We start from the raw sequence: 18,261 nt of genomic DNA on the forward strand, positions 1-18,261 counted from the left end.
ACTACATGGAATAAAGCCTCCTTGATACCCCACCCCACCACCCATCTGCCACTGACTTCTAGGCGACTAAAGAAAACAAGTTTTTATTGTGTTAAGTCACTTGGATGTTGGGGTTATCTGTTTCAGAAATTAGTCTATAATAACTGAAATGGTAACCAGAGTCCAGTTGAGTATATAGGGACCTAGGAACATATTCATAATTCTCTTCTCTCCTATGATAAATTCAGGAGAGCTATATATTCATTTTACATAAGGATACTTACATTAACATTAATCTGCATAGACCTCTCTTTCTATTCTCCCATTGTTAGAAAGAAGCCCTATACATTTATGAATATAAAACTGAAATGCATAATTCTTACTTAAATGCCTCAGCTAGGAGTTTAGTCCTCATAGTATAGACATCAACAAGGCAGAACTTAGTAGCACATTTAAAAAATGTACTCCAAATACTAAAAGTGTCAGAACTGCAAATACAGGGACCTCTAATCCACTGCAATTTGTTATCTCTGAGTCAAGCCCTTAATTATTTTAAACCTTCTAATACAAAGGTTAAAAACCAGTGACTCATGGGATGGATTTAGCTTACATACATATTTTATTGGCCATACAACATTTAACATTAAAAAAAATTAATTTCCCATTTTAAAAATTGGGGCAATTTCACATCAAATCCGTATTTCTGGCTTTACTTGAAGAAATGGAATATCTAGCAACATTGAGTCTGCATTGCAGCATGGCGACATTGGGCTGAAGCTGAGTAGCTGCTGGCTTTCCATAAATGAGGCAAGTACATTCTCATTCCCTCCCACCTCCTGCCTTCACACACTCATTCTACTCAGTATCTCTGGGCAACTGAGTTTATGACCCCTGTTCTAGCATATGTGTAAGATCTGTCATGGGCTAGTCCTACACAACACCTGTTCCAAGTACATGAGCTATTTTACTATTATAAGTGGCAATACTTACAGGATATCCAGGGAAAGGTGGGTAGCCTGTTGGGGGATAGCCTGGGTATGACATTCTGTAACAATAAAAAATGTCCTCTGTAATTTTTTATAAGGGTTAAGTCCTTAGAAGATACATATCATCAAGGGTTTTATACAAAATCTATCTTCTTTCAAGAGTCTGTCAGGCATTCAACATGTGAATATTAGAGGTATAAGCAAAGTTTATAAAATACTTTTTCATCTCCCCATTCATACCAACGGAGTCAGCATAGCATAGTAAATGTTCCAACTTCATCCTCCCCATACAATTTTTGTCATATCTTAATACTACCAGCACTATTATTTATGGAATATTTATGGAATATCTATAAGCCAATTAATTTTTCACTTAAATCTATTTTATATCACTTCCATATGTGGAAAACTTGCAATAGTTTCTGGCCACAAAGAGAAGGTAACATTAAAATGTAAAGATTAAAATAAATACTTTCCAAATGCCATAGAAATCCCTTTATTTGGTGATATAACATTATGGGAAACAATGGTTAAGATTTAACATTCATATCCACACACACCTTTTTTATAAACTTTTGATTAAGTTTCAAACTTAAAAGTAAAGAGTATAAGAAACCCCAAAGACTCAACACTCAGCTCTAGTCTAAATTACGAATTCACGGCCAATTTTGTTTTTTCAATACACTCATTCATTCCCCATCACTCCACTGGATTATTTTGAAGCAAATCCCAGACATTCTACCATTTTAGCCTATACATACTTCAGTATAGATCTCTAAAAACATTTTTTCTTAACAGGACTATTTTAAAAATATAACCATAATATCAATGTGTCAGTGTTCAAATTTCCAATTATCTTTTAAATATTTATTGCTTTTTATTTTGTACTTGTTTATTATAGAAAACCTGAAAGATTTTAGAAAGAATAGTGTTAGATTGAACTACGTGGCATTAATGAAATTCAACCGTTTTAACAAACAAATTTCTTGTGGCTCAACCTAATATAATGTTCACATAACTTCATGTTCAGTTTCAACAACTGTCAAGTCACAGGTAATCCTAGTTCATTTGTACCCCAACCACTATCCTTCCTAGATCATTTAAAGCAAATCCCCAAACATATCCCTTTACTCACAAGTATGTCAATATACTATCTGTAAAAAGAGAAGGACTCTTTTAAACCATAGTCATTTACCAATATTGTATCTTAAAAATTTAATAATTTTCTAATATCATCAAGTATCCAGTGTTCAAATTTGCCCAAATATCTCAAAATATTTTTTACAACTTGGCTGTTGAAATCAGTATACAACTATGGTCCATACATTCTAGTGACTTGGTTTGTCTCTTAAATGTATCTAGTCTATAAGCCTCCTCTCTCATTTTTTTCAGTGCAGTTTATTTGTTGAAGGAACCAGAGAATTTGTCCTGAAATATCCCTCTATCTGGATTTGCCAACTGATTCTCCATAATAATCTTTAAAAGTTATTTCCTAAAAATTTATAGTCAGATCTAGAAGCTTGATCAGATTCAGATTCCTTTTTTGGCACAAATACTCAAAAATACTGTTTTGTTTCTGTCAGGAAACACCTAACGATCAGATGTCCCTCTTTTTTGTGGCTGATAATCAATGTGTGGATCTAATTCTATCATTTTTTCTTCATTAATTATCTGGAATCCTTAAGAAATTTCCCTTTAGCAACTGTAGGGTTTTCCTGAAATAGTTATATAGACTGTACTTTTTCTCTTCATTTACCAGTTTTCAAAATGAATTGGTTCCATAGCATAACAAGATGACTAATAAATTTTGAAGTATCAATATGAATTCAAGAACATAAACATATCTGATATATTTCAATCCATTGCAGTTATTATTCTTATTAATGTTCAATTTCTCCCATCTTTGGCCAAGCAGAGCTTTTTTTTTTTTTCAAGTAGGCACCACACCCAGCACAGATCCCAACATGGGACTTGAACTCACGACCCTGAGATCAAAACCTGAGCTGAGATCAAGAGTCAGATGCTTAACTGACTGAGGCACCCAAGCCCCTAAGGGAAGCCTTTAATATTGCCTGACACATTGTTTTGACACAATCTCCCAGACATTTTGGGTAACTTCCTTGCCATTTTATATCACATGATATTCCAGGCTCATTTTGTATTTTTCTTGCCTCAGACCTAGTCTACTCTCCAAGGAGCCCTGATCAGTTTTCATGGTAAATGACTGATGTTTAGAAATTACAACCGGAGTACTAGCAATGTTTACTGCTAGTAGTTGATCATTGTTTCTCTACGCCTTTTCAGTATGGGACAGGGTAGTATTTTAAAAAAACAAAACATTCATATTGATATTTCCAGTTCAATTTTAGAATTATAGGGTTTTTAATTTAACATTTTATATTTATATATATTTTCCCTTACACTGAACTTCTTAGTTCCTAATGACATTAACATACTACCTACTTTATCCTACTGTATAAATTCTATATAAACTCATAAGAGTTTCAGAATAATAATAACTAGTATGCTGAATAACTGCTTTCCAATAGATATTCCTGGATTTTGAGTATCATCTTATCTTGCAAAAATGATGTGATTAAATTACAGACCTTGGGGGAGATTATCTAGAGTATCTAGGTGGGCCCTAAATGTAATAATATGTATCCTTGTAAAAAGGAGGCAGAGGGAATTGAGCAGAAGGGAAGGCAATGTGACTATGGAGGCAGATACTGGAAAACACTGACAGCCATCAGAAACTGGAAGAGGCAAGGAATAGATTCTTCCCTAGAGCCTCCTGGAGAGTGCAACCTTACTAACACCTCGACTTCAGCCCAGAGACCCGGATTTAGGACTTTTGGCTTTCAGCAGCCACAGGAAATTAATACAAATACCCATATTGCTACAACATGATTGCTAAAAACAATTAAAAATTCTTTTTTGCAGGGCACCTGGGTGGTACAGTCGGTTAAGTGTCTGACTCCTGATCTCAGCTCAGGTCATGATCTCACAGTTCACGGAGTTCGAGCCCTGCATAGGGCTCTGCACTGATGGCATGGAGCCTGCTTGCGATTCTGTTTCTGCTTCTCTCTGCCCCCCACCTCCCCGCTTGTGTACACGTCTTTCCCCCTCTGTCAAAATAAACTTAAATTTTTTTTTTTTTTGCAATTTGGGGTGGGGGTGTCTCTGGGTGTCTTAGTCCATATGGGCTGCTATAACAAAACACCTGAAATTTTATTGCTTACGTTCCAGGGGCTGGAAGTCAAAGATCAAACTGCCAACATGATCAAATTCTCTGGTGAGGGCCCTCTTCCTGGTTCATAGCTGGTGCTTTCTCCCTATGTCCTGACGTGGCAGAAGGGGAAGGGATCCTTCTGGAGCCTCATTTATAAGGCATTAATCCCATTCATAAGGGCTCTGCCTTCATTACATTAGCACTTCCCAAAGGCCTCACCTCCAAATACTGTCATCTTTAGGGGAAACACATTCAGAGCATTACACTGGGATACACCCCACTATGAATGCACAAATTACTGTGTTTTAAAGATAGTTAAAATGATTCCTATAGAGTTAGGCTACCAATGTGATACCTATTTGGTCCACCTGTTTCACTGTGCTTTTAATTTTTAAAGATTACTTTGGGGGCACCTGGCTGGCTCAGTCAGTAGAGCATGCCACTCTTGACCTCAGGACCCATCATTCAAGCCCCACAGTGGGTATGGAGCCTATCCAAAAAAAAAAAAAAAAAAATTTTTTTAAGTTTCATTTTATAATTGCATAAAATATTTTCTTGGTCCCAAGTCAAATCAATAAAACAAGATATATTCAGAAAGATATTAGCTTCTATCCCTGCTCATTCCCTCTTCCTATATGTAACCATTATTTTTATGGCTTATACATCTATTGTGTTTTTAAGCTGATATGTATATATTTATATCCCCACTCCTTTCTTAGATAAAATTTAGCCAATACATACACTGTTTCTTCACTTGGCTTTTTTCTTTTATTAGAGAACACTCAGCAGTATATAGATAGTCTTCATTCCTTTTTCAACGTTTATTTATTTTTTGGGGGACAGAGAGAGACAGAGCATGAACGGGGGAGGGGCAGAGAGAGAGGGAGACACAGAATCGGAAACAGGCTCCAGGCTCTGAGCCATCAGCCCAGAGCCTCGACGCGTGGCTCGAACTCACGGACCGACGCGTGGCTCGAACTCATGGACCGCGAGATCGTGACCTGGCTGAAGTCGGACGCTTAACCGACTGCGCCACCCAGGCGCCCCAGTCTTCATTCCTTTTTACAACTACATAGTATTCCACTTTGTGGACTTTCCATAGTTTACTTAATAGCAAACATCTGAATTGTTTCTAGTCTTTTACAAACAGTGCTACAACGAATAGCCTTGTGTAAGTATCTCTCTACATATTTTGCCAATATTTGCCAATATATTTATTTATCCAATTTTATTAGACTAATTTTATCTTTTAATGGTTTATTTATTTTTGAGAGAGAGAAAGAGACAAGAGTGGGAGAGGGGCAGAGACAGAGGGGGACAGAGAATCTGAAGCTGGCTCTGAGCTGATAGCGGACAGCCCAATGTGGGGCTCAAACTAATAAACCATGAGATCATGATCTGAGTCAAAGTCGGATGCTTAACCAACTGAGCCACCCGGGCACCCAAGACTTAGACTAATTTTAAAATTAGTATACATTCTCTAATTGGGGGAAAAGAAAATAAGGTGGGGTGGCAGAATGCAGCCAATGTGGAATTAAAGAGGCAATCATACATTATCTATTCTCTGATAATATATGGTAATCAAGATTTGATAGTATTCTGATCAGCAAACATGACAGGGGAAATATCTTTTGCAAACTGCAGTCTGCACCAGAGTGTGAAAGTTATTTTCTTCAAAAGGAACTCATTTCTATTTGGAAATGCAAACAATAACTTGAACATCTGATGATAAGAAATTATTACATCTTTAGGTCTGATAATGGTATTATGATTTTTGTAAAGCATCTACTTTTTTAGAGATATACACTGAATATTTATAGACAAAATATGTCTGGGAATCACTTCAAAATCATATAAAAGGGTTATGCAGGAGTATAGATGAAACTAGATGAGTTGATTATTTATACAAGTATGTGGGTATTCAATACACTCTTCTGTCCAGTTGTGCATTTAAAATTTTTCCATAATAAAGTTTTTGGTTTTTTTAGAAGACCGTTCATGTAGGGGTACCTGGGTGGCTCAGTCAGTTAAGCCTCCAACTTTGGCTCAGGTCATGATCTCACGGTTCGTGAGTTCAAGCCCCACGTCAGGCTGTGCTGACACCTCAGAGCCTGGAGCCTGCTTCAGATTCTGTGTCCCCCTCTCTCTCTGTCCCACTAGCGCTCTCTCTCTCTCTCAAAAATAAATAAACATTTAAAAAAAATTTTAAAGACCACTCATGTAAAACAAATGCAGCCAACATGAACCCAAAAACCACAAATATATACGTATATATGTATAGTGTAAGTACCTTTTGCAATTGAAGAAAACACTACCAACCTAAAAGAAATGCAAATAAATAGAGGGGAAAACAAATATTCAAAACAATACCATTTCATAGCCTGATCATATCTAAAAAACTGGGGCACATGGGTGACTTAACCATAAGCATCTGACTCTTGCTTTCAGCTCAGGTCATGATCCCACAGTGTGTGGGATTAAACCCCATGTCGGGCTCTGCACTGACAGTGAGGAAGGTGCTTGGGATTCTCTGTCTCCCTCTCCCTCTGCCACTCCCCCACTCATGTGCATGCACAAGCTTTCCTTCTCTCTCTAAATAAATAATCTTAAAAAAAATTCATTCATGTTGTCACAAATTGCAAGATTTCCTTCTTAAAAAAATACCTAGGGGTGCCTGGATGGCTCAGTCAGTTAAGCATCTGACTCTTGGTTTCGGTTCAGGTCATGATCTCAGAGTTCTTGAGCTCGAGCCCCACACTGGGGCTCTGTGGTGACAGCTCGAAGCCTGCTTGGGATTTTCTGTCTCTCTCTCTCTCTGCTCCTCCCCCACTTGTGCTCCCCGCCTCAAAATAAATAAATAAATATTTATTTATATCTAAAAAACTATTGGTCAAATATAATAATATACCTGGCAAATATATCTATATAAAATCACTTATTTAGCATCTACCATAAAACACTGTACTAAGATGGGAGACTAACAGAATTACCAAAGGTTTAAACTAAGTTTTAAACGGTGATGGATAGGGGCACCTGGGTGGCACAGTCGGTTAAGCATCCAACTCTTGCTTTGGGCTAAGGTCATGATCTTGTAGTTTGTGAGTTCGAGCCTTGCATCGGGCTCTGCTCTGACAGCATGGAGCCTGCCTGGGATTCTTTCTCCTCCCCTATCTCTGCCCCTCCTTGCTCTCAAAATAAATAAACTTTAAATAAATAAATAAATAAATAAATAAATAAATAAATAAAATGGTGATGATACATTGGTAAGGAAGCTGAACAGCAATGTCATATGCAAGGCAAAAGATAGTATATAATTTAAGATAGACAATCATCAAAACACAATGAAACATAGACTAAGAGGCCAGTTAAGAGGCCTTCGGTATTGGTCTGGAATTAAATATTCATCATTCTCCACCAGATCAATCCTAATATCCCATACCTAACCAAGAAAATATCTTAACTATAGAGAACAAACTGATGGTTACTGGAGGGGAGTTGAGTGGATGGATGGGTTAAATAGGTGATGGGTATTGTGGAGGGCACTTGTGATGAGCACCAGGTACTGTGATGAATCTCTAAATTCTACACCTGAAACTAATATTGCACTATACGTTGATTAGCTGGAATTTAAATAAAAACTTGGAAAAAGAAAAATAAATAAATAAATAGAAACTTGGGAAAAAAATCCTGTATCTGTCACTAGTACCACTACTTAAATTACCTATTACTAAGTACAGTAAGTAACCCAACACTTTTCTTTTTTTCCTTTGCAATGCCTCTCCTACCCATCATTTCTATTCTCATGGCCATATCCTTAGACCAGGTTTTCATCATTGATGCCTATTTTAGTAAAATTACTTTTCTATTTATCTTGCATATACTCTCACAGTTATAATTTCCTGGGCACCATCACTAGATGAATTTTCCTAAAATTCTCCTCTTTCAGCATATCACTCTTCAGGTCAAACCTCCTCAAAGACTACTGCTAGAGTATCACACGAAAATGTATAGGCCTGAAATTCAGTTCTCCTTAGTACTGGCTCTAATTTATCTATTCATTTTATCTCCTAACAATACCTAACCTCCAATGAGACATCTCTACCACTTAAACCATTCCCAATGTGCCTTTGGTTAAGCCACTGTTATTAAATGACTTGGCCCTCATGCCTGGGTTCGCTCACCTTTCCTGACTTATCCAGCTCAAATCTTCTGTCCCTTTTTTTAATGTGTATTTATTTTTGAGACAGAGTGCAAGTAAGGGAGGGGCACAGAGGGAGACACAGAATGTGAAGAAGGCTCCAGGCGCTGAGCTGCCAGCACACAGCCTGATGTGGGGCTCAAACTCAAGAGCCATGAGATCATGACCTGAGCCAAAGTCAGACACTCAACCAACTGAGCCACCCAGGTGCCTCTAATCTCTCCTTTCTTTGAACAATGTACAAGATAAAGTAGTATTTCTTAAACTTCATTATGTATGTAAATGACCTGAGGATCTTGTTAAAATGCAGACTCTGTTTCAGTAGTTCTGAGATGGGGCATGAGATTCTGCATTTCTTTTTTTTTTTTTAATTTTTTTTAAACGTTTTTATTTATTTTTGAGACAGAGAGAGACAGAGCATGAACGGGGGAGGCGCAGAGAGAGAGGGAGACACAGAATCTGAAACAGGCTCCAGGCTCTGAGCTGTCAGCACAGAGCCCAACGCGGGGCTTGAACTCACGAACCGCGAGATCATGACCTGAGACGAAGTCGGACGCTTAACTGACTGAGCCACCCAGGCGCCACAAGATTCTGCATTTCTAACTAGGCTTTTCAGGTGATACTGATGCTGTTGGTCTCTGAATCATATTTTGGTATTTCTGGATCTACCAAATAATTTGCACACTTTTCAATGTGTTTTGGCTCTTCTCTCCATTATGGCTGTAAACGATTATCCATTTCTTTTACATCAAGACCCTAAACAAATCCAATTCAACATAATGAAATCCCATTATGTAATAAGTACTGTCCTAGGTGCTGATAGAAAGATGAGGGAGAAAAGTATCCTGCCTTTTGAGTACACAGTATATTGGGGCACCTGAGTGGCTCAGCTGGTTGAGCAGCCGACTTTGGGTCAGGTTATGATCTCACAGTTCGTGAGTTCAAGCCCCGAATTGGGCTCACTGCTCTCAGCTCAGAGCCTGCTTCAGATCCTCTTCACTTTCCCCCTCTGCCCCTCCCCTGCTAGTGTGCTCTAAAATGAACAAACATTAAAAATAAATAAAGTGAATACACAGTACAGGAAAATGAGATAATAAATTTAAGTTATTGTAGTGTTCTTTTAACATAAGCACAAGAAGCTAAAAACACCAAATTGAGAATGAATAGGCATATATTGAGTCAAAGTTACAATAAAGATAATAAGAAGACTGATCCAGTCAGTTCTAAAATAATCATTTGGAATCCAAAGACCCAGCTGTAAAAATAGGAACAGGAGTATGGTTGGTATAAGGAGTAAAAGAGGGACAACAGCATCTTAGAAATAATCAGATGGACCAAGGGCAAAAGAGGTCAGTGTCAAAAGAAAGGGGGAAAAATCTGATAATAGTTTATGAGAAAATTAATAATTTTAAAGGCAACAAGTAGTTACAGTAACAAAGACTACATAAGTAACTTAAATTTCTAAATCTCAAGAACTGTCCCAGTGACAAAAATCCCATTTCTACATTATTTTTCTTTTTTAGTACTTATTTTGCGAGAGCATGCACGAAAGCAGGGGAAGGGCAGAGAGAGAGAATCCCAAGAGAACCTGACTCGGAGCTCGAACTCACGAACCTTCAGATGATGGCCTAAGCCAAAATCAAGAGTCAGACAGGAGCACCTGGGTGGCTCAGTTGGTTGGGTGTCTGACTTTAGCTCAGGCCATGATCTCACGGTTTATGAGTCTGAGCCCTGTGTCAGGCTCTGTGCTGACAGCTCAGAGCCTGGAGCCTGCTTCAGATTCTGTCTCCTCCTCGCTCTCTCTCTGCCCCTCCCCCACTCGCACTCTGGGTCTCTCTCTCAAAATAAATACACATTTAAAAAAAAAAAAAAAAAAAAGAGTCAGGCATTTAACTGACTGAGCCACCTAGGCGCCCCATGGAAACTTAATTTTCAACGTACCTTTACCCCTTTTGGAGTCGTGCATGTATCATCTATTCAAAAGCTAGATTTAAAAAGCTTTTGTAAAAACTTAAACCCTATGGTGACTCAACAAATTACTCATTTTGCCCAAGGAATGGTAAACAAGAGTTCTTACTTCCTTTTTATCATTCTCCATCAGCAACTACTTTTAAAAGACTAGAAATCATTCTTGGTTCTCCAGACCATCTCCACCCAGTGAGTCAGCTACTAAAAGGGGTGGGTCTCACTACAGGAGTCTCAAGATGGCATCAAGCCCAGGAACACAAGAGGCAGCTGTTGCAGATTTGTGAAACAAATACAGGAAGGGCAAATGAAGATGGCCAACAGGAGATACAATTTTCCAAAACCTGCCTCTTGGTCGGGAAGGACTAATTAAATCAGTCAGCAAGGGCCACTGGATATAGAACTAGAGTCGTGGCCAACCATGACTTCCTGGACAAGGTAGGCAGCCATCACCAGTGAGGAATAAAAAGCAGCTTAAGTTTGAAGTAACTAAAATTCTCTCTTCTACCGATCTAGTGCTTGAGACTCCTTACCTGCCTGAAAGGTGACTCATGAAGCTCTAATTAGGACAGATTACTTTATCAGATCAGCTCCCCACCTGATAGAAGATACTAGCGACTTTAAAGGTTGGACGACTTTTCGTTTGTCACTTTATGGTGGACATCAGCCATCTCCCTATGTATAGGAAGTGTTGGCTCAGGACGGGCTATTAATCAGCATACTTGATGCTGTTCAGGGAATAGAAATCAAATCTGGAAAGCTATTTCCTAGAATAGTTTCCAAGAATTATAAACCCGAGCCAATGTACAATTTTAGGCGTAGGCCCTGTCCTACGGTTCACTAAGCACAGTACAAATTTCCCAAGTTTCCCTAAATTTGCTGTGTCACCGCAAAGTCTAGTCACTAGCCAGACAGCTTTCGGTATTTCTCGCTGGCTTTCCTACTCAGCCTTCCTTGAGGTGGCTTCAGCAGGGTCATCCTCTGGCTTCCCTCCCTCCACCTGTGGTCACCTGCCTGCGTGCAGGGTGTCACTAGTCCCTCTAATCTCGGGACAGCGGAGTGGCACAGAGGACGGTGAAAGGTCCTCCCGTCTTCCCGCCAGGCTGGCTGGCTGGCTGCCTAGCCTATCCCACCCCAAAGCGCCTCCGCCCGAACACCCCACCGGGCAGCCCAGGTCCGGAGACACAGACGCCGAGACGCCCGCCACCCGGGAGGCCCACAGGCACCCCCACCGAGCCCTACCGCGGGGATACACGCGGGACCCCGCCACCTTCCGCACGGCAAGCCCCAGAGCGGGCCTGACCGACGTGACCCGGGGGACAGGGGCAGGAAGGGTAGGGGGCGCCATCGCTCACCTGACCCGGGGGAGCAGCGTTACAGCCCAACACTGGTCGCCAGCAAGATGGAGCCGGGGGCGGGGCCAGGAAGGCGGAGCGCAGCGGCCACCGCCCCAGCCCGTTAGGGGAGCTGCGGCGGCCGGGAACGCCCCCGGAGCAGGAGGGGCGGTGCCTCGGCTCAGCCTGGCTCGCGCTTTCGCTTAGTCCGCGCCTCCCAGCTCCACCTGCGGGAAGAGACGCTCCCTTCAGGTGGACCAGCCGGTTTTATCACTTTTCTCGGTCCCAAGGACCATCCCCAATCCCATTGGCGCTTTCTCAAATCACAGCAGTTTTGAGGAATCCTGGAGCCTTTTCAGTGACGGGCGGCTGAGAAGGGCCGCGACTGGGAGGCCAGGTGCAGCCTCTCCGCTTCTGATATACCGACCTCCCTGGGACCTTCTAAGGATAAAGACCGTGTCTTTTATTAGATCCCTATGAAATCAATATTTATTGGGGATTCTGTCTAGATAGACAGAACTCGAGATATATTCATCAAAACAACTCCAGATGGGTTGTTAGGTGATTCTAGACTACTCTCACACTAGAGCCCTAACATCTAACACAAATACTCGCATTAAACATTTGAGGTGATTTCAAGGGCTCAGACCAATATCTTAAACTCATTAAGCAAGTTTATTCCCGATGCAAAACCAGTCAGTTACCTTTCACAGTGGTTCGCAAAGTATGGTCCCTACACCAGTAGCAGTAAACTTCTTAGAAATGCAGATTTGGGGCTCCACCTTAGATCTACTGAATCAGACTCTTCAGAGCAGAGCCCAGCAATTTGTTTAACAAGCCCTCCAGGTGGGCACCCTTAAGTTTGAGCACCATCAACTTACTACTCTTCAGGCTTTTCTACCCAAAAGCTTCCTCATAAGGGTGGGATAGGGTGAATTAAATTTTAAGTGGGAACAGCAAAATATACTTAGCCCCCAAAACATCAGCGAAGTGAGGTTCTTGAGGAAGGTCACTGCCAAATTTAAACAAAACTGCACAACACTCTGGGTATCCAGCATTCATTCCCCAGTTCCTATCAGTCTCCCTACTTGACAAATAATGGGCCTCTCTGTCCAATCTGCCCACATAGACATCCAGATTTTAAGTGTTCCCTAAGAAGACGGTCCTTGCTTTTTTTTTTTCTTAATATTTATTTTGAGAGCAAGAGAGAGCACACAAACAGGGAAGGAGCAGAGAGAGAATCCCAAAGAGACTCTATGTTACCAGTGCAGAGCTTGATACAGGGCTCCAACCCATGAACTGTGAGATCATGACCTGAGCCAAAACTAAGAGTTGGGCACTTATACCGACTGAGCCACCCAGGTGCCCCAGACTGTCTGTACTCTTCTTTGTCCCACACTATTCCCATGATGATTTCATCCCCACCTCTCCTTCTGCCTTAACTATCACCCTAAGAGGATATTTTTCAAATCTACTTCCAGCCCATTTTCCTGAGCTATAAGCCCAAATATCCAATAGCCTGTTCAGACCCTACCACATTTCCCACTTCATCCTTTCAACTTGTCCTTCCTTCCTGACACACAGTACCTCTAGGATCAAAGAGCTCTTCCTCATACTTCCTCTGCCTAGAAAGTACTACCTGCCTTTTAACAATTATTAATCTATTAAGATTCAATTCAAAGATCGCATGCCTCCTTCCTGCTTCAAGAAACTTCCTGACCTCGTCCTTTTCCTTACTTTCCCTTAGGTAAGCAATTACTCCCATTTTTGTGCCCAAATAGACCTTATCTAGATGTCCACTGTGGTATATTGAACAGCAGAGTCACAGCATGAGCATGTAATTTACTTGTATTCAACCGCATAAACTTAACAAAAACAAGTGTCCCTATCTGGCTCAGTTGGAAGAGCAAGTGACTCTTGATCTTGGGGTTTAAGTTCAAAACCTGTTGGGTGTAGAGATTACCTAAAAATAAAATCTTAAAAAAAAAAATTAGCAAAAACGAAACAACTCTGAAGGTCATTATAGGGACGAGAGTTCATGTGAAATAGGGGCCAGTATGCTTCCCCTAATGTGAACATTCCACTGTGTAGAGTCTAATATTTAAATAAATTTTTTGTACAGTTAAAGCAGTAATTTTTGGGGGCGCCTGGGTGGCGCAGTCGGTTAAGCGTCCGACTTCAGCCAGGTCACGATCTCGCGGTCCGTGAGTTCGAGCCCCGCGTCGGGCTCTGGGCTGATGGCTCAGAGCCTGGAGCCTGTTTCTGATTCTGTGTCTCCCTCTCTCTCTGCCCCTCCCCCGTTCATGCTCTGTCTCTCTCTGTCCCAAAAATAAATAAAAACGTTGAAAAAAAAAATTAAAAAAAAGCAGTAATTTTTGTCTCCCAGGAGACATTTGGCAATGTCTGGAGACGTTTTTGATTGTCACAACCGGAGGAGGCAAGATGTTACCAATATCTAATGGGTAGAGATCAGGGATACTACTAAACATTCTACAATGCACTAGGCAGCCCCCTTCAACAAAGGATTATTCCATCCCAAAAGTCAATAGTGCTGAGATTAAGAAACTCTTGAACTAAAATGTTTTTTCTAAAGAATAAATTGGGTCATGTCATTCCCTTGATTATAAAACCCAAACTCTTGGCCATGGTCCGAAACACCCTATATAGTCTGGCCCCTGCCTACCTCTCTGATCTCATCCGTCTTCAACTTCTTTCTCAATCATTAAACTCTGGTCAAAGTGGCCTTATGTCCAGGAAAACATATCAGGTTTGTGCACAAACACATCAGAGATTCTTACGATCTTCACACTTACTGCTTCTACTAGGAATGTTCTCCACTGCATCATCTCAAATGTCATCCATCTCCTCAGAGAGGTGGGTATTCCCTGAACATTGTGGCATTAGTAGTCACCATTGCCACCAACACCACCATCAGTTACACACTATTATATTTTCTTTGTATCACTTAAAAGAATCTGAAATTTTGTATGTCTATCGTTTGCCCTCCCTACTAGAATGTAAGCTCACTGAGAATAGGAATATCTCTAGAGTCTAGTAATAAATGTTCAATAAATATTTGACTACAACAGGGCTCTCCAAACCCAAGCCAACATTTGATCTGGTGATCAAATAAGCAGAGATTAATGTCCAATACTAGAGGAAAAAATGGCTGTGATAGACCTGCTGGGATGAGGATGTGGCAGAATCCAATGTAGTGCTATTCTAAGGGATTTTCAATACAGTTTTAAAAATGCAAATTTGGGAGGCTCCTGGGAGGCTCAGTTGGTTGAGCGTCCAACTCTTGATTTCAGCTCAGGTCATGATCTCACCCTTCATGCAATCAAGCACCGTGCCAGGCTCACTCTGACCAGCATGGAGTCTGCTTAGAATTCTCTCTCTCTCTCCCTTGCTCTCTGTCCCTCCCCCGCTAGCATGCACACTTGCTTGCTCACTTTCTCAAAGTAAATACATTTTTAAAAATGCAATTTTTTTCATTTCATTTGCTGAGTTAGAAAATACAACTCTATTATATTGCTCTTGTTTATGTCAGTCTTCTATTAAACTGTAAACACTCTAAGGGCAGAAGCCATTTTAGATTTCTCAGCATTTAGCATGAAGCTAGGCATTTAGACTTTTATGCACTATCACCACCAGCTAGTAAGTTGGAAATTTTTGTCTCATTTATTACTGTGTGGTTTCTGTCTCCTGAGGTGATTCTGATGGATATAACACACTTCATCCATCACCATCAGTAACCAAACCCTATAGATTTTACTTTCATGCTTTATCTATAAAATGTCACTATTTACTTGTTAGAAATTACCTCTTCCTTTCCATGCCTACTATCACCTCAGCTGGCACCTGCATTATCTCCTCTCATGATGTATCCAACTGGTTTTTCCTTGTCAAATCAGTACTCATACAGTATTGCTAACTCAATCTGTTTGTTACTGTGTAAAATTAAAGTGGTATGGATTCAACAATGGCTACCATTTATTAAGTATGAACCATGTGCTAGGGCATTGTGTTAAGCACTTAACAAATTTTTTATATTCTCTAAGATTAAAAAAATGCTTTTGGTAACAGCTTTATGAAGATATAATTCGCTCATGTAAAGTGTCCAATTCAATGGTTTCTAATAGATTCGCAGAGCTGTACCATCACCACAATCAATTTTAGAACATTTATATCACCCGCAAAATAAAATCCATACCTTTTAGCCATTACCCCGATACCCTCATCCCGCTCGTCTGTATGCTGCCACTAATCTACTTTGTCTTCATAGATTTGACTACTCTAGATATTTCTTATAAATGCACTCATATACCATATGGTCTTTGTGACTTTCACTTAACATGAACATCAATGAACATGTTTTCAAGGTTCATCTACATTGTAGCATGAATAAGTACTTCATTCCTTTCTAAGCCCAAACATTTTCATTACATGGACACACGTTTTATTTACCCATTCATAAATTGATGGGACATTTGGATTTTTATCTTTTGGCTATTATGAATAAGGCTGCTATGGCAGTTTGTATACATGGTTTCATTTCTCATGGGTACATACCAAGGAGCAGAATTACAGGATCAAATGGTTAACTCAAAATGTAACTTCTTGGGGAGTTACTGCCAGACTGTTTTCCAAAATAGCTGCACCATTTTGTATCCCCACCATATGTGTATAAGGGTTACAATTTCTCTACATCACAACACTTGTTATTTTTCTTTTTTATTACTGCCATTCTAGTGAATGAAGTGCCATTTCATTATGGTTTTGACTTGTATTTCCTGATAACTAAAGATGTTAAGCATATTTTCATGTGTTTACAGATCATTTGTATATATTCTTTGGAGAAATATTTATTTGGATCATTTGTCCATTTTTTTGTCCATTTTTTTTTTTTTTTAATTTTTGAGGGAGGGGGGAGAGAGAGAGAGAGAGAGAGAGAGAGAGAGAGAGAGGCAGGGGAGGGGCAGAAAGAGAGGGAGACTGAGGACTCAAAGCAGGCTCCACGCTGATAGCAGAGAGCCCAAAGCAGGGCTCAAACTCATGAACCGTGAGATCATAACCTGAGCCAAAGTCAGACACTTAACCCACTGAGCCACCTAGGTGCCCCTGCCCATTTTTTAATTGGGTTATTTGTTCTTTTAATGAGTTGTAACATTTCTTTATATATATTCTGGATATTAGTCCATTATCAGATATATGATTTATGAATATTTTCTCCCATTCTTTACACTTTTTTGATGGTGCCTTTTTCACTAGTTTTTAATTTTAATAAAGTCCAATGTATCTATTTTTATTTTGGTCGGTTATAAGTTTGGTGTCATATTTAAGAAACCATTGCCCAATCCAACTTCATTAAGATTTACCCCTATGTTTTTTTCTAAGAATTGTACAGTTTTAGTGATTTACATCTTCGATACAATTTGAGTTAATTTTTTTATGTTGTGTGTGTGTGGAGGGGGCGTCCAACTTCATTCTTCTGCATGTGGAATCCAGTTGTTCCAGCACTGTCTGTTAAAAAGTCTGTTCTTTTCCCATTGGATTGTTTTGTCACTCTTGTCAAAAATCAATTGATCATAAATGTTAAGAATTTCTTGCTTCTCAATTCTATTTCATTGATCCATATATCTATCCTAGGCCAGTACTACACTGTCTTGATTACTATTGCTTTGTAGAATTTTGCAATTGGAATGTGTGAGTCTTCCAATTTTGTAAACATTTTCATTTAACTCTTAATGTAACTTAATACTAGGCATCATCCCAATTTTACAGATGAGGAAATTAAGGAAACTTAGAGAAGTTTAGCTTTCCCACAGACACAAACATATTTGGTAGTTGCTCCAGGATTCATACTCAGATCTATGGAAATCTAAACTGACCAGTAAGCTATGCTCCTTCTATAATCTGGTCTCAATATACCTTCCAGACTACATTTATACTAATCCCCCAATGTACCCTAAAATATCTCCTATTCTTTTCTGCTTAACTCTTATTCCTGTTGTTCCTTCCATCTGAAATGACCTGCCCTCCATTTGTTTAATAAAATTCTACTTCACAAGAGCTTCACTATTCACTTAGTGATCTCTCTTTTCACTCTATTACCTTAGGAGTACAGGCCTCTCTCATGGTTCTTATTCCATATCACACCTTATAATAGAGATTATCTATGTATATGTATTACTTCCCTTCCTAGGTTAAAAATAAGGTCCATCTCTCATTCACCTTTGTAACTCTCCAAAGCTGTAATGCAGTACCTTTCACACGGTAGGTACTAACTTCATACTTTGAATGAATATGTGAATTCTAATATTACCCCTCGCAGAGTGGGCAATAAGAATGTATATGCATGTGTTAGGGCTGGGGGTGGGAGGCTGAGGTCATGGCAAGGTCGTAGGAATGACTATTTAAGGAAAATCCTCATCTTGAGAATGTGATAAGAGAAGGACGGCATGACATGGGAAGTGGCAGAGTAGCAGGCCCAGAGAGCTGGTGTTAACAACTCTTTTGGCAAAAGAGAAACCTCAAGTCTTGAGGTATTGTGAGTAGACAAGTAAT

The 18,261-nt window shown here is 39.8% G+C and overlaps 1 protein-coding gene across 5 annotated transcripts in view; it reads right to left on the reverse strand.

Moving 5' to 3' along the window:
- The window catches only part of ANXA7 (annexin A7), a 39,699-nt gene that overhangs the window by 20,750 nt on the left and 688 nt on the right, over positions 1 to 18,261 (reverse strand). Inside the window, exons 1-3 of one of the 5 annotated variants that reach the window (XM_045439581.1) lie at positions 11,716 to 11,797; positions 6,488 to 6,516; positions 970 to 1,024 (exon numbers count right to left, since the gene is read on the reverse strand). In XM_045439581.1, the coding sequence (XP_045295537.1) occupies positions 970 to 1,023 (54 nt within the window). In that variant the 5' untranslated portion in view covers position 1,024; positions 6,488 to 6,516; positions 11,716 to 11,797. Of the gene's footprint in view, positions 1 to 969; positions 1,025 to 6,487; positions 6,517 to 11,715; positions 11,846 to 18,261 lie in introns of those variants that run through there. The other 4 variants (XM_045439578.1, XM_045439580.1, XM_045439582.1 and 1 more) reach the window with 4 other exon arrangements.

Source organism: Leopardus geoffroyi, chromosome D2, assembly GCF_018350155.1.
Source record: "Leopardus geoffroyi isolate Oge1 chromosome D2, O.geoffroyi_Oge1_pat1.0, whole genome shotgun sequence".
Lineage (NCBI taxonomy): Eukaryota > Metazoa > Chordata > Mammalia > Carnivora > Felidae > Leopardus > Leopardus geoffroyi.